Source organism: Arvicola amphibius, chromosome 5 (assembly GCF_903992535.2).
Source record: "Arvicola amphibius chromosome 5, mArvAmp1.2, whole genome shotgun sequence".
In the NCBI taxonomy this organism is placed as follows: domain Eukaryota; kingdom Metazoa; phylum Chordata; class Mammalia; order Rodentia; family Cricetidae; genus Arvicola; species Arvicola amphibius.
Genome location: NC_052051.1, coordinates 109,691,698 through 109,712,997, shown reverse-complemented (window position 1 = coordinate 109,712,997; position 21,300 = coordinate 109,691,698). Strand labels below are relative to the sequence as shown.

The window sequence follows — 21,300 nt, the reverse complement described above, 5'->3', positions numbered from 1 at the left end:
AGCCCTCATGACGTATCTTTGAATCTCAAAATATAGTGAAACCTAATGCAAATACTTTCTAGTTGATAACATTCTTAGTGAAAATGTTTTAAAAATCTTCCACACTGAAGGCCCTGGCCACAGAACCTGATAACATCCGAGGACACCTGTATCCTAGGCTCAGGTCTGGGCTCCAAACCCAAGGCACCCAAGGGAGAGGACATCATGGAAAGGAAAGAATGAATTAGAAAGCTACAGCTCCCTAGGCAGGTGACAAGAAATGAATGAGTTCTATGGGCATGTCCAACCCTCTGACATGGGGGCAAGAAAGATGTCTCCTACGAAGTTCACACCCAAGAGCCAAGAATAGAACTATCAAAAAAATCTTATAATTTTAAATAAGTTTATAGTTTTGTGTCAGGCCACTTTCATAGCTATCCTGGGATGTTAGCAACCTGCAAGCTGCAGGCTGGGCATCCCTGCCCACAGTGCCACTCTGATGGCAGCTGGCTCTAGTTGTCCCCTAAAGAAGGCTCAGGTTGGAGCTGACAGCAGAACAGCCCAGTCACCTACAGGAAGGCACAGGACTTCATTCTAAACCCTAGGTGGCCCTCTCTGGAGGCCAGGCTGTTTCTGCAGTCCTGGACCCTGAACCTCTCCGGCTGTTCATGAGGCAAACATCAACAGCTATTTCCAGAGGTGCCGTGGGGAGAGGGCACAGAGGGGTAACCACGGAACTGGTTCACCATCTACCTTCGCCCTTCCCCTGCTGGACATGCGCTCTCCATAGAGTCCGAGGTCCCATCGCGCCGCCTCAGGCCTCAGGCCTCAGGGCTCTGTTCCGCTGTGTGCTGCCCCGGCATCCATCCACCCACCCTCTAAGTGCCTAAGTGTAATAAATAAGGTCACCTAGGACAGTTTCCAGGAGGTGTTCATCCCTTGTCCTCTAACCAACCACCAGTGGACACCCCCCAGAGAGCACGTGGCCTTAGCCTGGGGGAGGTGGCATCCATGCAGACAGAGTCGCCCACACCCAGTACCCGAGGGGCATCAGCAGTATAAAGGCCTCAGCTGGCCTGGGTCCCACTCACACAACAGAGGCGAAGAAAGACATGTGCACTGTTCCTGGGTGGTTTTGTCAGGTTTTTTGTTTGTTTCGCTGCATTTTGAACACTAGGGCTTATATTCAAACAGCACACGGATGGTCTGCAGAGCGGGACCAGGCTGAGCCAGTGTGCAGGCCCCACCCACGGCAGCTGCCAGAAGAGGACCCAAGCCCCGCCCGGCGGCGCGGCCAAGCGTCAGGCAAGTGTGGTGGTGGCTCTGCGCCCCCGGCCCGCCCTGAACATGCGGGCACCAGGAACTCAACTAGGGGGGACACAGCAGCTTCGGGAACACTGGAGAAGTCCACTGAACTGGGCCGGACGGCTCTTTGGAAAACCACTTCATCTTTGGGGGAACACCTCTTGGCTTAGGTCTCCACTCCCCAATTTCCCGACATTTTTCAAGAGTTTCAAAACAAAAACAGAAAAGAGAGGAAGAAAAAAACAAAGAAAAGGAAAGCACACATCTTTTGGGAAAAGGTGTTCTTCACACACCGGAAGGCTGCAGGGGCTCCGCCGTCACTGCACCCGCTCTGTGAAATTCTCCGGGAAGACGCCCCGGCATTTCTCCAGCTCTTTGTGCTGGTTCCAGTCGCTTTCCTTCACTCCCATGAGCCAGCCTTCATCCTGCGGCCAACAGAGCATGGGTAACACAGGCCCATGTCACAACACCTTCCAGTACAGTAAGAAGACCCAAGCAGGCCTGGGAGGAGCCTGTCTTCCTGCCTGCTATTCTGAATCCTCTATGCCTGACTGCACTGGTCTAAGCTTCAACTACGTCCTCAGTACCAGCCCATGACCATCTGCTCACTGCAAATGTATCCCTCCTGGTATCCAGACCCTTCAGATACAACGAAGGGCCAGGACAGGCCACACCCAGCTTCCGCCTGTCTCCTCTCATAGCTCTTACAACCTGTTCTGGGAAGGTCCTAAAAGAAGGGCTGTAGACCGTGACCAATGGCAGCTGTCACATGCTAACTATACCACCGCTCTTCCAGACAGTCCTAATCCAGCCCCTGTGACTCCAAACACCTGCTTCAGCCAGAATTACAAGCTCACATAGTATCTCACAGCCTAGTTGTGGTTGCTGATGATCCTAGACACACCCGGCCCTCCTTTCCTCTCCCCTCTCCTCGTCTTCTTTCTTCCCCCCACCCCCAGCTGAAACTTCCTTCCGATCCCATTGCTTTGTCGACTCTGAGGAACACGGAGGGTGCTCTGACTCCTGCGTGTCTCTCTGGAACGGGGCTTCCCAAATCCTAACAACTTCTAAGAGGCCCCCCAACTGTCCTCCCAAGTCCCCAGACGTCTATAAACATCCAGAAAGTTCTGGAACTGCTAACAGTTAAAAGTTTCTAATTAGACTTTCTGAGGTGGGGGTGGGGGATAGGCTGAGAAAGGATGGTAACAAGTTCAAGGCCAGCCTGGAATACAGAGTGAATTCAAGGTCATCTTGGAACCACTTAGTGAGTTCCTGACCCCAAATTAAACCTTAAAAGAGAGGGCGGTGGCTATAGTGTGGTGGCAGGGTATACACGTGGTCCTTGATTCAACACAACACCCAGTGCTGAAAATGAAACATGGGAGGAGGAGGGGAGGAGGGAGGAGGGGAGTGAGGTGGCTCCGTGGATAGAGGTGCTTGCTACCAAGCCTTACAGCCTGGGTTCAATCCCTGAGGCCTGCCTGGTGGAATGAAGGAAAAAAGGAAAGACTCCCGTAAAGTGTTCTCTGACCTCCACTCATGGACCATACCACATGCATGCACATGTAAACACACACACACACACACACAAAATAATAATGTAATAGAGATCTCAAGCTTCTAGTAGACGTGTCCAGTGTTTAGACGCTGTGACAGCTGCTCTCCTCTACAAAGTTCATGCTCCAGAACTGTTCAGTCGAGTTGGAAAAATAAAAGAACAAAAAATCCCCTACTACTGGGGATTGGGATATGGTTGAGTTGGCAGGGTGCCTGCCCGGCATCTACCAGGTTTCACCCCTGACACCACATGAACAAGGCATGGTGATCAGCAATCCCAGAACTCTGGAGGCAAAGGCAGGAAGAGTACAACTTCAAGATCATTCTCAGCTGCACGGTAAATTCCCGGTCAGCCCAATACACATGAGATCTTGTCTCAAAATAAAACAAGATGTTTTAAATAGGTTAGGTCGCATTCACAGTTATCCCAGGGCACACGTGACCCAAAGGCTTCAGGTCGCACATGCTTGCTAGAAGGTCCCAGATCCGTTCTATGAAGCCCTTCAATCCCTACTTGCTTCTTCCTTCAACACTAAACCACACAGGGGTTTTCTCTGCAAGCCCTCACTGCTGAAGTTACATGACTGTCCCAAAGCTGAACCACGCCTGGCAACTTCCCGGGTCTTTGCAATTTTATTCTATCATTATCTGCATTGTTATAGATCTCTGCACTTTAAGGACCCATACACAACCTCCCTGCTGGCTGGTGGCCAGGGTTTATGCTTCTCAAAACCCCACCCAGCTAGGAAAGACCCACTGAAGTGGCCAGGAGATACCTCTGACTTTAGAACAGCAGCAGATGGGACTAGAGAAATGGCTCAGTTAATAAAGTCCTTCCCACTTAACGCATAAGGCTCTGAGTTCGAACCCCAGGAACCACGTAAAATGCCAGAAGTAGGGGTATGTATTGAAATCCCAGCACTGAAGGAGAGACAGGCTGACCTTATCTCACAGATATAGGTAGATGGCTCCTCGGGAATAAGTAAGGATGTCTTCTAGTACACACATACACACATACACCCACACAAGGCACACAACACACACACGGGCACATGCATGCACACAGGTACACAAAACACACACACACACACACACACAAGCTGCTACGGGATATTCAAGCCTGGGCACTCCCTGAAGCTCGGCCCACACCCACTTAAGGCAAAAGCCAGCGAAGGTGCTCAGTGTCAGCATGGGTGCTACCAGCAATGTGAAGGCTCGCTATGCCAACAGTGGCTCTGGGGCAGAGGAGTCAGCCACAAGCAGGTCCAGTAGAAGCTGTCTTCCACACTGACATTAAGGCAGTGGCAGCAGTGAGAAAGGCCTAGAAGACCCAGCTAAGAACACAGCTGAGGAGCTGTACAGATGGATCCTGTGCTCTGTCACTGCAGGTGGGAATCCTGCAGAAAAAAGGACAAGCCTCGAGGCCAAGAGCATGGCAAAGACAAGAAACAAACTCAGATGCAGAAAGTTGGCAGGGCAGCTGGAAGAAAGGAAAAGTAAAGAACTGGCTAAAAAGAGAGGCACAGACAGAGGGGGGGCAATGGGAAGGAAAGACCGGAGGATGACAGGGAGAATAATACAAGGAAGTTGGGGGGAAGGAGTCGCAGGTAATGAATGGCAGCCTAACGGCGCCCGGCTACAATGGGCCTCTGCTGCCCCCTACTGGCCATACCCACCACTGCAGTAGCAGCCTCAGGATTCCCATCCTCCCGCACCCCACACTCCCCGCCTCCACCCCCTTCTCCACTAGGCTCACCGGAATTCCCATCCTCCCACATCCCCGCATTCCCCACTCTCCACCCCCACACTCCCCACTCCCCTCGGCTCACCTGCTCCTCTGGGTTCTGGAAGGGGATCACCAGCACCACATCACCAGCTTTGAGTTGCAGCTCGTCCGTGTCAGTGGCTGTGTAATCGTGCTGGGCTTGCACCTGCGGAAGTTGGGAGAGCATGTCCGGGGGCTGTGTCCCCTATCCAGCCCACAAAAGCCTCCAGGCTTTTCTTAAAGTAGACTCAGAGGCTCCGTTAAGAGTGAGCCAGCCTGTAAATGAGCGTGACCCTGGCTCCCAAGGTACCTGGGACAAAGGCTCCAGGGTTAGCAAGGCTAAACTCACCTTGAACATGAAGCCCGGGGGCAGGTCCAAGCGCCCAGTCCCACTGCTGCCCTCCACGGCACCATTCACAGTTGCTGAGAAGGTCTCCACCACCACGGCAGGAAGAGAGCTCTACAAACAGGGCGGGGGAAGTCAGTGGCACCAAAGGCAGTGTGGGTAAAGTCGGGGCACCACGAGGGAAGGGGACGCGCTCATGTCCGGTGCCAAACTACCCTGCCCGGTGCTCTTCCAGGGAACTGCGGCCTGCACCAGCATGGGTGAGGCACACAGGGAAGCTGCAGGCAGGCAGAAGACAGACAGCACTAGACAGACAGACAATGGGGAAGAAAAAACAGGGCATGGTCCCTGCCATCTTACGGAGGCTGCTTCACTGGCTGCTGTCTCCCCTGGCTCCTGGGCTCCACCTACCACCTCGGAGGCCTCTGCTGGCTGCAACATAAAACGCCAGCAAGGGGTCAGACACAGAGCGAGATGCCATATCCAGGACACATCACAGGAGGGCAGCATACAAGTGAGCGAGCCTGGTTGGCCCAGAAATGTGTCTCGCACAATCCGGGACATCTCTGTACAGGAGGTGACTGGTGAGAAAATGCTGGCTGACACAGGGGTGACACGTGTGTGCAGAATGCTCTACACCTCACTGAATGACATACTACCATGCATGCTGCCCCCACCTCTGCCTTACAGGCCCTTCCCTCTAAATACCCAGCTTCCTCCTGCCCGCTCTGCCAGCCACACTGGTCCCTCACAGCTTTGGAGCCTGCTCTAGAGCCTGGACCCACCCAAGCATGCTTAGGATGTCAGCAGCCTCTTCCAGCCTGGATGCCACCTTCTCCACAGGGACAGCATCAGAGCCAGCACTACAGGAGACGACGGCAAAGGCTCCACTATGGGCTAGCCTCTACCAACACTCACACTCGGCCACTTCTGAGCACTGGAACCTAGTTACGCAACCTTTCTGCCTTCCACTTCCTCAAATGTAGCAAAAGAAAGTATCTGGTTGATGAGGTTATGATGAAGACAGGCCAGGAAAATTCTGGGAGATGCCTAGGAAAACCTGTTAGGGCCTCTGAAATGTCCCTCTCTTCCCACTCTGAAGGGCTGCTCTGAGGTGAGAGGGTGGATGTAATCGGAGCCATGATTTTACTACCTTAGGTACCACCTAGTGACACCATCCCAGGTCTTGTCCACACCGTGTGTTCCCTCTGGCTCTTTGTCCATGCTACACCCGATATGGGAAGATGCCAGATGGGAACAAGGGGGCACTTACTTGGACAGGCCCTGGCTGGGCCGTCTGGCTGGGCCAGGCCACAGCAAAGGTACCCTCAGCAGAACTGGGCTCCCCGGAAGGCAGGACGCCAGCTTGACTCTCTGTGGGCTAGTGACAAGCCACCAGGATGGGGAAGGGGTGAGAAGGCCGGGGTGGGGGAGGCATATTGGACAAGGGCAGGAGACAAGAGAGGGTGGTCTTGAGTGGACAGCATTAACAAGGGATGTGGCCTGGGGTAGCAGCCTGATCAGAATTTTGTGGGGTCTACTGCCTCCCATTGCTCTGGTTCTGCCACAATCAAGGGGTCAGGCGGGTGTGATGCCACCACATAGCATAGCACCTACCAAAAGGGTCAGAATGGCCCTGCCAGCCCACTCCAGACTGATTTCTCTGGCAATTACTGAAAGACTTGTGTGTGTGTGGTGTGGTGTATGTGTGTGTGTGTGTGTGTGGTATGTGGTGTGTGTGTGTGTGTGTGTATATGTGTGTGCTTATGCACATATGTGATATTGATGATCTTGTGTATGGAAGCCAGAGGTCCAGCTCTTAGTCTCATCAGTCACTACACACACACACACACACACACACACACACACCCTTGGCTTTTCTGAGGCAGGGTCTCTCACTGAAATTGATGCTCACTGCTATGTCAGGTAGGCTGGCTGGCAAGCAGTATCCAGTGATGCCCCCACCTCTGCCTCCAGTAACAAGTGCTGGGGTGACAAGCTTGGGCCACCATAGCTGGTATCTTTTTAAAAGATTTATTTACTATGTATTTACATGTATGTGTGTGCGCCCCTATAGGTGTATATGTGCCAAATGTGTGCAGGGGCCTGCAGAGCCCACAGAACTGAAATTACTGGCATTTGTACACCAGCTGGCATGGGAACCAGGACTAGAACCCAGGAAGGGCAGGAAGTGCTCTTAACCACTGAGCTATCATTCCCGCCCAATGCCTGGGGTTTTTAACCTGAGTACTGAGAATCAAACTCAGCAGCACTTTATAGAACGAAGCTTTTATAGAAACTTTCGAGTCCCTCAGAGTCCTGGCTGCCATGTGGCCCAGCAGCACCTGCCACATTGACTGGCCCTTGTTAGATTGTGTTCTGGAACCTACGTTTTACTGTAACTGATTACTGGGCACATTCCAAGTGTGAGTCTCCGAGTCTCTCCAAGTCTCTGAATCCCCATGCCCAGAGCTCCCAGGGGTGGGTCCCCAGAAAAACAGTGTTCTAATACTGCCTTGTAATCAGGACTCCTTGACTCTTCTAGTTGACCTGCTGGTTATTTGTCAAGGTAAACAGCAAGACCTGAACTCTAACCAATGTAGGACACGGTCTTGAGACACCAAGGAGCCCACTCCTGTGGTTCTGACAGAGGGATGGAGTCTCAGTGGCCCCTGTGCACATGAACATGGATAAGCGAGTGTGCCACAGGCAGACTGGGTGCAGGGACGAGTGCCCCTCCCCACATAGAGAAGCAGCCACCAGGGGTGTGGGCACTGGTGTGGAGCAAGGGTATGGCTTACCTCCCAGAGGTCCCATGGGATTGGCTGAGCAAAGCAGTAACAGGAAAAGGACAGGGTTAGTACAGAGGTTAGAGACAGCGTAGCAAGCACACCCAGGGACCCCACCCACACCCCAACCCAGCAGGCTCCAAGGTGGGCTCTGAGGGCTTCAAACCCCAGTTCAGGGAGGCCCACAGTCTGGGCAGGATGCTGGAGTGACCGGAGGTTGTGGGACATGTCCAGAGTGAGAGTAACCCAGCTAATCCACATCTACTCTGCTCTATATCCAAAGGAGGTAAGAGGCTAGGGCACTGGGCAAAAGGCCTAGTGAGCTGTCCCCTCAGCCCCAAAGACTTGAATCTATATGGCTCACACAAGCACAAGGCCTGGTCCTCAGGTGCATGAATGGGCACTGGCGGGCACAACCAACCTGACCAGAGGGTGTGGGTGCCTTCACAGGGCTTGCCACTGGCGGAAGGGGGTCGAAGTCCAGGTCTAGTAGACTGGCCTGCTCTGAGAAAGGCCCAGGGGCCTCAAACTTGGTAACAGCAGCAGCAGAGGAAGAAAGCAGTTAGTAACAGACTGAGCCTATGCCTTGTGCACACCGAGGAAAATGGAGTCACTCACACACACACATTTGCACACATGCGTGAAGAAGTATTGTCCACAACTACACAAACTAGTGCAGGCTCCCACCTGCGTGAAGATCAGCTAGGACATCCAACAACCAGTCAGTTTTTCCAGCAGCCAGCAAGAGATCACTCCCATGGCTTCTCGGCCCTTTGCCCCCACAAGCTCACCTGACTTTACCCTGTGTACCAAGAGCAGCACAAGGCTGTGGCCTGGGCTGAACATGCCCACCTCAGTCTCCCAACTAAGAGACCCCAGGTCAAAGGTTTCACACTGGCACCTATCCAAACCACTCTCTGGGACACCACAACCTGCCATCCAACTCTAGGGACGAGGAAAGGGCGTCTTCAGTGTGGGAGCCCAGTGTCAGGCAGCTTGGGGTACCTACATTACAGCTGTAGACAATACCCACAGATACCTCAAGATTCCCTTTTGGGGAACCTAGATGCAGCCCATCAGTATACATGAAGCTAGATCTCCACCAACAATATAAAGCTCCAATATATGCCATCATGAGAGGTGTCTCTCTCCAGACCCTCAAAAGCAATCCCTGAACAAGTCAGCAGTAGCTGACCGGGACAGGCTTCCAAGGCTGGGCGGGTGCTAGGCAACCACATTTCCCCTGGGACACTCTGACTTAGCTGCCTTCAAGACGCTGCAGACTTGTCTTGCTTGTGGGCTTCCTCCTCAGAGCTATGGCAGATGCCACCCCAGTTCGAGCAAGGATATGGTGCCGTGTGCCCCCTCCACAGCCCTCAGGGAACGGCAGAGGGGCTACAGTCCTGCAAGTTCAGGCCAGCAACTTCTTGCTTCCACTTGCTTTCCATGGGGGCCCAACTCAGAGATAACGCCCCAGGTCCATGTCCCTCCCGATCAAGAAAGGCTAGAAACATTGTGATGTGGCCTGCGGCCCTTCAGAGGACCGTAGGGTCCTGGGGACACTAAGAGCCCAAACAGCATGAGAATCTGGGATCCGATCCCTTTCAATAGGGCCTGGCCAAGTGGACCCACTTCCCAGAACAAGTGGCCTCTGGTTGACCCTTAGCTGACTGTCCTTCCAGTCCAGCCTTGTCTGAAAGTTGGGCTAGAGACCTCGTGGCCATGGCCTCAGGACGTGGAGGTGCCTGAGGCACCGCTATCACACGGCCACCAGCCTCACCCCTTCTGCACTTCTTAGAAGTCACCCAAGCCCAGACAGCAATACTCCTGGAATACCGTCGGGGGAGGTCCACAATCGGGGTGTTGCTCATCTCCTCTCAGCCCTGCCTGTGGCAAACGACTCTTTCCCACACAAGACCAAGACACTGCATGGATGCAGACTGCTCACCACATCACACCAAGCAGCCTGTTGGCACAAGCATCATGGACGACATGAGCCCTCCCCCACGCATGCAATACCACCCAAAGTATTCTCCCACCCCGAGAGACCGGTAGTCCCAGCTCCCTGCAGATGGAGATGAGAAGCAGCAAGCAAGGCGTGCAATGACATGGGGTGGGGGGGGAACAGGCATACACGGAGCCTGGTGGGCCATTCTCTGGCTCCCTCTGACACATGACCATGGGAAGCTCAGCAGGTGAATGGGGTATGCCCCCTCACAGGGAGTGTTGAAAACCCAACAAGACGGTCTAAGTAAGTAGCTATGACATCTCCACCCATGATATCCCATATCTCTCATCTTAAACACATGCCAGCCACCTGCCCAGGTATCCTCAAGGCACATGCATGCTCAGGAAGGGAATGGCCCCACAAGGAGCGAGCCTGGAAATTTTCAGCCCCATTCCCACACTGCCTATTCCTACTGGCCTCTGGACCACCTTCTTGCATTGAGGGGATTTGCTTCCATCCCATAGTCCTTCCACGGGAGCTAAAAGCCCAACATCTCTAAGTTCCTGTTGTAGTGGTCCCTGTTCTCCATTCCAAGTTGCCTCTTCCACAGTCCCATCCTCAGACTCTGCCCTCCTTCTCCAGATATCTGGGATGTTCAAATGATCCTGGGGAAGGTAGAGTCTAGAGATACCTGTGGAGGGAAGGGCTCTGGCCAAGTCCCCCAGGATCGAGGATAGCCACCTCCTCCAAAGGGAAGCCTTGCACAGGGTGGGAGGCTAGGAGGCTTAAGGTCAGCTTGAAGCAGGGAGCTGATCACCCCAGGCTGGTCTGATCCAGTCTTAACAAGATGTTTTCCCAGCACAGAAGGTACCTCTGTCTTTGTCTCCACCTGAGGGTGGGCATTTCATGACACTCAGAAGCAGCTGTGCCGACAGATTAGTCCCTGCACCTTGATCATTACAGTACCCAACAGGGCTCTGCCTGACTCCTACAGCTACCTGCACCACTTGGTGGGTGAGTCAGTCTCTTGTCCCTTCTGGCCCAGTTCTGATATCTCTAACTAAAACAATGCCTGTGACTCCTTCCCAGGCAAATGTCACCTGCATCAGGGAACGCCCTATGGCTGCCCAATCACTCCATGTCCCCATTATAAAACCAATCAGTGTGAGGTGACAGCCAAGCTGACCACCGCCATGAAGAACAGGGAAGACCTGTCGTTAGCACATCCCTTTATCCCACCATGGTGCATGCTCCTGTGGGTGGAATGGGTAATGATGGGAGAATGATGGAAAAGGGGAGGTGGATGGATCAAAGATGGAGGCCCCAGCCCATCTCTCCAGCCAAATTCTTGGCTCTTGAGAGAAGCTTGGAGCTCAGGGTGGACGATGGAAGGCCATGCATGCTGTAAGAGAAAGAGTGGCAAGGGGAGAAGACTGGGCCGCGGTGGACACGGCTGACCTGGGAGGGGGTGGTCACGCTGATCTCGGGGACAAATGCGTCATCAAAAAGGCTGAGAATCTGCTCCTGCTTCATCTCCTTGGATGGGGTGTGTTTGGGAGGCGGAGGGACAGGTGGGCCTTTCCGGAGCTGTGGGCCAGCAAGGGAGGAAGCATGGGAGGCGTGGCAGAGCACAGTATGGGGAAACAGAGACAAATCCATGGTCACGTTAGTCAGTCACTCCCAGGCCGTGGAGGAAAACAAACAGTCATTGCTCCCCTGAACAGACACCAAGGTAGCAGGCCACCCCAAGAGAAGAAACCAAGACTGGAGGTCCAAAACCACTGTGCAAAAGGAAAGGAGAAAGAAGGAGAAGACAGAAACAAAGGGGTAAACAAAGGCAGAGCGAGTGACCCATCAGGTTGCAACGCCTGACATGTCCCCGTAGTCCATTGGAGGAAGGTCTGCCCTCCCTACCTAGGAGGGAACTTGGAGTTAAAGGCCGCCTCCCCTGCCCATCCCTCCTCTTCCCTAGGCTGGGACCACCCAAAAGGAGCTCCAGCTCAGGCTATGCCCACAGAAGCCACCCTGAACTAGGTCCCTAATCTTGGCTTCTACCCACTTGCCCAAGGCAGTGAGAGACCCAGTGAACAGAAGGATGACCAGCCCTAGATTGGGACCCAACCTCAACAAGGGCAGTACTTTATCAGTTGTGGGTTCTTACTGCCACTCTTGACTTCCTGCCCTAAATACCCACAGGCAGAAGCAAGAGGACTCAATTCTTTCAACCCCACCCAGGTGCTAGCTCCTGGGACCTCTGTGGGAACCCAGAGGGCTTGAGAGGACAGGACAGGAAGAGAGGAGAGACTGAGGCCATGTACCTGTCCCCCCACCTTTTCTCACAGAGCCCATTCTCTTTCTGTTCCTCGATGGCCCTGTGAGACCATCTGATAGGGTTCTTCTCTCAGTCCCTACCAGACAAAGGGCAAGACCTCCTGAATCTGGAGAGAGACTGGCTACTCAGAGGCTGAGCATCCAGAGCAGCTAGGGAGGATGGAAGGTGAAGAGTCAAGGCTACAGGACAGGAAGATGGGAAAGGGGAAGCTGCTCACTTCTGTGAACGGGAATATTTACAGAAAACACCGTCGGGTGGACCAGGAACACTGAGAAAGTCTAGGTTCAGTGTAGCCCAAGGAGACTGAGGTCAGAACCAGTCCTCCACGGAGCAGAAACTGGGGCTCAAAACCTGTGTGGCCCCAGGTCGGGGATGATGGAGAAAGGGGAAGGGACAAAACCAACAGAGGAAGAGAAAGAAAAGGCTCAGGTCATGGAGACAGCAAGCATGCCTACCTGAGATGGGGACTTGGGGATGGTAGCCCCCGGTGATGCCCCACCGGCCGGTTCTGGCTCATGGTTCACTCTGATCTCGGGGGTAGCAGCAGGGGAGCCATCTGGAGGAGGTGAAGGGCTCTTGTTTCCCTTTTCAGGGGCACTGTCACTGCAGAAGGACAAAAGGAGAATGACGTCAGTGGGACCAAGGGCTAGAAGATGCGGAGCAGTTTGTGAGCGCCCTGTGGGTGCCCGTGGGGAATGTCATGTGTGTATGCACCAACTCCACAGATCCACATGTGGAACTGTGTACATATGTGAGTTCCTGGGATCCACATATGGAGCTGCGTGGATGGGTAAGCCCCATGGCCGTGTGTAAAAAAAGTGCACCCATGTGTGAATCCCATGAATCCACATGTAAAAAAATATTAAATTGTGTGCTGATACGTGTCCTGGGCATCCCTGTCTGGAACTGTGTGGACATGTAGATTGGAAGTGGAAGGAACAAGGCATGATCCTGTATGGTTCATAGGGGGCTTGCCTTCAAAGCAGGGGTGAACCAGTAAGAACCAGTCTCTTCCCCGCCTATGCCCAAACGCCCAACGCCCACAGCACAAGCAAGCCTAGAGGCAAAGTGAGCCTCTCTTTCCTCAGACAGCAGCCTGTCCATCCAGGCTCCTCCCCTCTGACCTGCTCCAGCGGCCTTCCTGCCTGCACAGAGCCCTCGCTACCTCTGTACTTTCCTTCCCATGGTTCCTCAACTTAGTGCACACCCTGGAGAAATGGCTCCACGCAGGTGGCTTCAGTGCAGAGAAGTGACAGTTGAGAGAGGGCAAAGCGAGCAGCAGGGTCCACTTGGGGACATGAAGGGTTGGGGACACACACACTGCAGCCACTGGTCATGCAGGAGCAGGGGCTCCATCGGTGCCTGCGGAAGGCAGCAGGCAGCAGCCACAGCCGCAGCTAAATAAATTAGCATCACCATCTTGGCTTCCAGAAGCAAGATGCACACACTTCAGCTGCTCAAGAGCCACTTGTAACTATCAGCTATGGTGCTGTCATGTGAAGATCTTGACATTCTAGAAGGACCACTAGGACCGGTTCCCCCAGATGCCTAGTCTGAGGAGGCCTTGTTTTTTTAGGGGGTGCACTTGCCTCCCTAAAGAATATATAGCAAAGTAGAATACAGTGTAATGGGGATGCTTTCAACAGTGGGGCTCCTTGTCCCTGCTTAGTACCTGTGTACTAGTGGACTCTAGGGTGTGCAGAGAACAGGGGTACACTAACCCTCCAACCACCCGCCTTGTACCTCCTACCTCCCTCGTATCCCAGGTCCTCCACCCCCTCCTGACACATGTCCCCAAGCAACAGGACACACCGGCAGGTTAGGGGTTAGTGAGCCCTTCAGCAGGGCACAGGTCACAAGGCACATGCGCAGTCAGAGTGGGGCCCAGAGGCCCACGGCACTGCACTCATCAGCGATACCTGTTCTTCTTTCTGCGCAGCCGTGAGAACAGTTTAGTTTTCTTTCTGTGGGAATGGTGGGGTGTGGGTGCTTCATTTGGAGGAGCGGCCATGGGAACTAGGCCTTCCTCTGCCGCCTTCTCCTCCATCTCTGCTCAGGGGCCTCTAAGAAATGACCTACCCTCTACCTGCCCGTCCCCGCCCTTAGTCTGGCCCATCCAACCTGTCTGACCCTACACTGCCCTCAGCCCGTCCCTGTCTTCTACCTATTCTCAGCCTCCTCCCTACGCCCCTTCCCCAAGATTTTCCCCCGTCCTCAGCCTGCTCCTGATGCCCCTGCCTTCACCGTTATCTCTCCTAGCCTTCCATCCCAGGACTTCCCCCCCCCCCGCCCCACCCTCAATCTGTACCCTATGCTCCTCCTGTTTGTCCTCTGCCCAGCGTAGTTGCTAACCGATCCTGGAAGGCTACAGGACACCAGGATGGGCCACAGATGGGCTACCTTAGTGGAGAGTACAGACAAGCACCTGCTCACCCAGCCTGGGCCCCACAGTCTTTCCAACTGAGTAAGGTCTTCCTAAAGTGACCACAGACTCATATCTGTTAACATCTCCCTTCCTCCCTCCCCCATGCTCCCCAGGACACCTGCAGGTTCTTCTTTGCCAATCACATGTTTTATTTTCAGGGCAGAGAAAAGAATAAGACTGGTTCACTGAAACCCTCCAAAGTTCTGGGCAATGGAGCAGTCACCCAAGAAGCAGAGACCTCACAGACACGCAGGATAATGGTTGCCATGCCCATGCACACAGTCAAACGTACACACACATACACAATCGATACCCCAACCTTCCCCCTCCCTCCCTCACACACACACACACACACACACACACACGATGATGCTTACAGTTCTATCTACATGTGTGCAGAGTTTACACTCAAAACTTACACAAATATAAACGATCAATATCCCCCACCTCCCCTCTCTCTCTCTCTCTCTCTCTCTCTCTCTCTCACACACACACACACACACACACACACACACACACACACACACGCGCGCGCGCGCACGCACCACGCGCGCGCGCACACACACACACACACACACAAGGATACCAGACTCCAGGCTGTTTCTGCTGCTTCCCCTCTCCCTCAGGAGATGGGACTCCCTAGCAGCTGTCCAGGAAAAGCAGCAAAGGACAAAGGGGAGGCACTGCCCCCCTCCTTGACCCTCACCTTGAGCAGGAGGAAGGAAGGCTGGTGTGCCAGGAGCCACAACCTATGTCAACAATCAAGCTCCACCTCCACCCTGTCCTCTACCTCCACAAAGGCCCAGGCCACGTTCCTTCCTTGACAGAACAGGACTACAGGAGCTGCTTCCTGATGCCAGGCGGCAGAGAGCTAGGAAGGTTCCTGGAGACTCAGGGTCGAACCGTGGAGACCAAGAGGGACAAGAGAGAGTCTCAGGAAGTAGCTGCCCCTGTGGTGCTGGCCATCGAGTCACAGGGCCCCACAGACCTCACCCTCCCTGCTTGACCCACCTGGGCTGGGCCTTGACTGTGAAGGTGTTGCTCCCGTGTTGCTTCTCTAGGCTGACCAGGACGTCGTTGAGGTTCTGATTGAGCTGCAGGGGGGAAATGAGCAGAAGCAGGCTTGGATGTGTTTCAGTGTTTCAGACAAGCACATCCCCTGCAGGAATCCCCTTTTTCCTCACTGCCACCCCTGCCTCTACCAGGAGTGAGCTCCTTTGACCCCATCAAAGGAAGAAGACCAGCACAATGAACCTCAGACAACCAACAGCATAATCAGGGGACATGAGCTGGATTGCCGACAGCTCCTATTTCTGAGGGCCACCTTTTCTCTCTTGCTCTTTAAAGAGATATCCTAAATGCCACCAAAAAAAAAAAACCACTGTTTTCACTGTTTCCCAGTCGGGGAAGAGTAGAGCATTCGCCTAAGGTGGCTTTGCACGTGTTAGGTCAATGTTCCACTGCTGGGCCATGTCCCCACCTCTTTGTCCACTTCAGTCGGAGACAAGGTCTCGTTAAGTTGCCTGAAGCCTCAACCTTGCTAGATTTCCAGCACGAGGAACTTCACCATTTTATTTCTTAAAACTCGCTTCTGCAGACTGCAGATTTAATGTTTGTTAACCCTAGTTATTAAGGTCACTTTGGCAAGAAGCTTCTAAACCATCCTACAACTTCCAGAAATCTCTCCAAAAGGCAAGAGGGTTGCCCCACGCAGATCAGAGGTCTCATCGTTGACAACATTTCTCTTTTTGCTTTGGCCACTAGGAAGTGCAGAGATAAATTTTTTTCCCTACTTAATACATAATTGTGCCTTTCGTGCCTTGAACTAACTTTGCATAAAGGTTTCTTTCCCTAAAATAACCCGTTTTGAAATTTTTTCTCAACTTAAGTATTTATTACTGGGGAACCACCCTGAAGAGTCAATTCTCTCTACCATTATTTAAGTTCCAGGGACTAAACTCATGTCACCGACCAGGCCTATGTGACAAGCACCTTTGCCCACTGAGCCATCTTGCCAGTCCTAAGAGTTGTAGGCTTTGCCTCAAGTCTTTAAGAAGGAGGAGGAAAAACAGGAAGAAAAGAGAGGCCTTAAACAGTAGGCTGTGGTCAGGAAAAGGCCCCAAACCGACTCGTTCTCTTCAGTCCCAAAACCTGAATGGGATCTACCATCGCCACTTCATTCCTCTGAGTCCAAGAGACAAAGTTGCAACAGCCACCAGGAGTGGGAGAGCTGCCCCAGAAGGTGTCTCGAGTGGCCATGTTACTCAGCTTCCATTCTAACACAGCACACAAGGGTAGCTGATCTGCCCCTCCTATGCCAGATTCAGGAAGAGAAGCAGCCCATTTCACTATCTCAAGAAACACAGGAGACTTTTTTATTATTATAAAAATTACGGTAACTTATTTATTATTTTCCTACAGATCGAGGAAAATATCCATCACCGTTTCTAGCCCGGAACTCTCAGAGTTGCCTGAGAAGATTGTTATAGAAGAGGCAGATCGTATCTCAGCAACATGGATCCAGGCAAGAAGAGAAGGATAAGGCATGGCAGGCTGGGGCTGGACTGGACCGCCACAGCCGTCCCCAATGTGCCCAAGCTCCCCATCCCTGCCTTTGACTGACCCCTTGCCCTGCAGGATCACGCTGGCATACCTTGCTCATCTCTTTATGGAAGTTTTCCTCCAGGCCCGCGATGCTCTGGAACGTGTTGACATAGAAACCTACACGGCTGCCGGAGGGAAAGGAGAGGTGACATGGTGAGAACCACATGTGACTGCATGCTGCATCCTCAGAGACACAGAGCCGTGGAGTGGGTAGACGGACACAGGGTCGGGCTGGCCACCAGGTATACGGACCCCTCCTGACTTCACCTGTTCCACAGGGATGGAAGCTCCTCCTGCAGGTCCACATTCATCTCCTCGAACACCTTCTGGGCTTTGATGAGCTCTTCCTCTGCCTGAGATGGAGAGAGGCAGTGGAGTCCGTGAGCCTGCGCTGGGAACTCTGCCCTGTGGAGCTGAGGCAGACCTGCCCAAATAGCTGCTACCCTCTCCTGCTTGGATGCAGGCCCCAGGGCCCAAGCAGGATAGACACTAGACTGGATGTGGCTACCCACCCAGAACTTCCCACTGGAGACCTGAGGGCTGTGACAGCTGAGCCTAAGGGGACACTCTGGGAACGGGAAGGCTGAGCTGTCACTAAAAAGGAGGCTTTAGAGGGACGGCCAATAAGAAGACTAGAGACAAGGGCTGGGGAGATGGTTCAGTTGGTAAAGTACTTGCAGGATAAGGAGGAGGACCCGAGTTTGAACCCCAGCATCCACATAAAAAGCCTGATGTGGGAGAACACATTTGAAACCCCAGTTCTGGGGAGGTGCCTATAGGAAGATCCTTGGAGCTCACTGACTAGCCGGCTGAACTGAATCACGTGCCTCGGGTCCCACTGAGAGATCTGTCTCAAAATGCTACCGTGGACAGCTTCTCAGGGACAGTGCTGGAGCTTGATCCCTGGAGCTTGATCCCTGGCCTAAACACACATACACAGAGCGGGGGTAGGGATTTGCCACAAACAACCTAGAGAGCTGGAACACAAAGGCAGACCCCAGACTCAGTGGAGCTCTGCTTTCATTAACTCCCTTGAGCCAAGTCTCAGCCCTGAGATTCAGCTAGCTGGCAACTGCTTTCTGTGACCCCTCCCGAAGTTTCCTACTTGCTTTCTTAGGGCCAGAGTCCACTTGGCTTTGGTTTCCAGTTTCTGTTAGTTTCTTGGGGAAGCTTTTTTTCCCCCACAAATCCCTCTCCCATGACCTGTTCCCACCAGGGGCCAGAGGCAGTGGCTCAGTACCTCTAAGAAGGGCAAAGGAATTAGGCAGGGAAGAAGGAGCTGAGCTGAGGTGTCCATGCCCAGTACCCAAAACTCTCCCTAAATCTCTTATTCTAAAAAGTGCCTGCATCTACCAAACGATGGCGCTAGACCCCGCACTAGGTGAGGCTGTGAATCAGTCACACAGACAGGGCTGACTCAGTTAAGTCTGACTCACAACCCGGCAGCCTCCCGTTCTAAGGCTGGTGTTGAGCCCACAGCTGGCCAGAACACCACTCAGACGAAAGTCACACTCTTTTTCCCCCTCCAGGCCCACCGAGCTGACCACTTCATCCAGCTTTAAGGCACACCAGAACCTGCCTGCTGAGCACCCAGCCCCAGTGGACCCCAAGCTGAAGCCTTGGACGGAAGAAGGGACGCCCGTGGCTTCTGATTATCATACATACACTCCAGGTAATGCATGGACTCCTGGGTGTGTGTTATCAGAATCTAATTAAAAACGGGGAGGGGGGCATGACAAACCTTTAAAACTGAGGCTGGGAAGAGGGCTCAGGAAATTTGTGGTGCTCACTGTGCACGCATAAGGACTTCCGTTTGATCTCCAGAACCCACTTTAAATTTGAGAGCAGGGAACAGAGATTGCTTAGTAGTTACGTTAAAGGGGGCTTCCTGCCTATCCAGAGGACCCAAATTCAGTACCAGCGCCCACATCAAGAAGGTCACAACCCCTTTTAATTCCATTTCCAGGTGACCTGACTCCCTCTTCTAGCCTCTGAGAGCATCTACACACACACACACACACACACACACACACATACAAAGATGGCTCAAACACACACACACATACACATACACATACACACAGCAGGAGCTGGTTGTGTGTGCTGTCCCAGCAAAGAGATAAGTGAGTCTCCTGGGCCTACCAGCCAGCCATCCCAGTCTATTTGGTGACTTTGGCCAGCGAGAAAGCCTGTCTCGTGTGGTAGAACACTCAGCAAGGAAAAGCACTTGCTCTGGGAGCCTGACATTCTGAGCTCAATCCCTGAAGCACATGGAAGAAGGGAAGGAAGAAAAACCAGCTCTATAAAGTTTTTCTCTGACCTCCACATATGCATGACCACACTAAAAAATTTTTTTAAAAAAGTAGATGGTGCCTGTGCTCCATAGTTTTATGTCAACTTGACACAAGCTAGAGTCATTTCAGAGAAGGGAAACTCAACTGAGAAAAACGCCTCCATAAAACATAGCTGTGGGCAAGCCTGTAAGGCATTTTTTAAATTAACAATTAGTGGGGGAGGGCCCAGGTCATTGTGGGTGGGGCCATCCATGGGCTGGTGGTCCTGGGTTCTATAAGGAAGCAGGCTGAGCAAGCCATGGGGAGCAAGAGAGCAATCAGCATCCCTCTGGGGCCTCTGCATCAGCTCCTGCTCCAGGTTCCTGCCCTGTTTGAGTTCCTGTCCTGACTTCTTTCAATGATGAACTGTGATATGGAAGTGTAACCCAAATTAACCCTTTCCTCCCCAAGTTCGAAACCATAACTAAGATAGTACCTGAGGACACTTGAGTCCTCTGACTAACACACACACACACACACACACACACACACACACACAAGAATGAGAAGGGAGGAAGGAAATGTCTACCTAAATACAAATAATTCCCTTGGGGCAGCGCAGGTCAGAGCGGACGCCGAGCACAAGCCCGGTGTCCCAGCAACACTGCACAGAACAAGAGCAGGTCCATTTTAAAGCCCCTGAAGTCAGGGCCTGGGCCCTCTGACTTGTGCCTCATAGCCTGGCCTTTTAGGAAGCGCTCGGAAGGTAGCTATACACACTATACCACAAATCCCACACCCTAGGCAGCACATAGGAGTGACAGAGCAGGGCAGAGCTCTGGGCAGTGCAGGAGCCCAGCAGCCCCCACGCCCCTCTCCAGTCTAAAAGCAAGGCGCTGGCTAGAGAGACTGGGCCAGTCTTGCACGCAAGCCCAAGAGACTCAAGCAAGTCTGGAGAGCTCCCAGGACCAACCAGGGCCATAAGAAGCCTCAGTTCTACAAGCTCAGCTGGCAGAGGATACAATGTCTCCTAAAAAGTCAAGTCCACCCTCAGGGCAGATTACAGTCTCCAGTTCAAGCTCATAGTCAGCCAACTGCCCACTGGTGACAAAGGTAACTCCCAAGCTGCAACAGTTTTCCAGTTAGCATTAGGAGGGGAGGTCCCAAAGAGAGAGAGAGAGAGAAGTCACATGGGAAAATGAACCATCTATAGCCCCAGCATTTGAAAAGGTAACCCTGTACCTCAGCCTCCCCTGCTGCCCTCCCAGAATGAACTGAGGGCCCTCCAGAGCAGGATTCCCCACCCACTCCTGTCTCAGGGGCCCTAAAGAATTAGGTAGACCCCATCCCAGGCCCTACAGTATCCCGGGGGCCTCTCCAACTCATTCAGAGTGCTCCTTGCCTTGTCGGGAGGCAATAAACAAACCTGGTCTCAGCTCTCCTTCCTATCCCCTCTCAGCCCATATACTGCCTGATAGTCCTCCGGCTCTGCCTTCCAAGGCTGCCTGTGTATTTTCCAGACCTGTCGGCCCGTGCCCACAGGCTCTGAATGACCAGTCACCTTGATCCTAACCTCAGTGCCTCCCAAGTTAGCCCCAAACCTTGGCCTTCAGGAAATTAGGCAGAGGGTCAAGTCAGAAATTTGGCAGCTAGCCATGTCAGGTTGGAGCTCCCTCCCTCCCCTTCCTGGACATCTGATCTATGTGGCTGGTGATGATGAAATCAGGAGGTGGCCCAGGAAAAATGGGGCACTGTCCAGGAGAAATCTGACCTCTTCCTGGGTCAAGTCTCAAGTACCTGCCTTATCCCCATGACAAAGGGTTTCCTGAGTCTCAGCAAGGTAGGAAGGAAAAAAAATGCGATCCATCTCTCTTGGTCTACTTGCCTCACCTCCAGCAGACCCCAGCCAAACTTTAGCTAGTTCCAGGTTCGGGACACCAAGAGGACTGTAAGATTCACAGGAAGGCCCAGCATCCA

The 21,300-nt window shown here is 53.1% G+C and overlaps 1 protein-coding gene across 4 annotated transcripts in view; it reads right to left on the bottom strand.

Moving 5' to 3' along the window:
• Positions 1-1,109: 1,109 nt before the first annotated feature.
• Positions 1,110-21,300, bottom strand: part of Bin1 (bridging integrator 1) — a 55,294-nt gene continuing 35,103 nt past the window's right edge. For 2 of the 4 annotated variants that reach the window (XM_038330827.2, XM_038330828.2), the window contains exons 7-14: positions 17,318-17,403; positions 17,100-17,175; positions 15,458-15,540; positions 12,477-12,624; positions 5,313-5,384; positions 4,956-5,066; positions 4,671-4,772; positions 1,110-1,709 (exon numbers count right to left, since the gene is read on the bottom strand). In XM_038330827.2, coding sequence (XP_038186755.1) covers positions 1,602-1,709; positions 4,671-4,772; positions 4,956-5,066; positions 5,313-5,384; positions 12,477-12,624; positions 15,458-15,540; positions 17,100-17,175; positions 17,318-17,403 — 786 coding nt within the window. In that variant the 3' untranslated portion in view covers positions 1,110-1,601. Of the gene's footprint in view, positions 1,710-4,670; positions 4,773-4,955; positions 5,067-5,312; positions 5,385-6,225; positions 6,334-7,753; positions 7,778-8,162; positions 8,271-11,147; positions 11,277-12,476; positions 12,625-15,457; positions 15,541-17,099; positions 17,176-17,317; positions 17,404-21,300 lie in introns of all 4 variants that reach the window. The other 2 variants (XM_038330830.2, XM_038330829.2) reach the window with 2 other exon arrangements.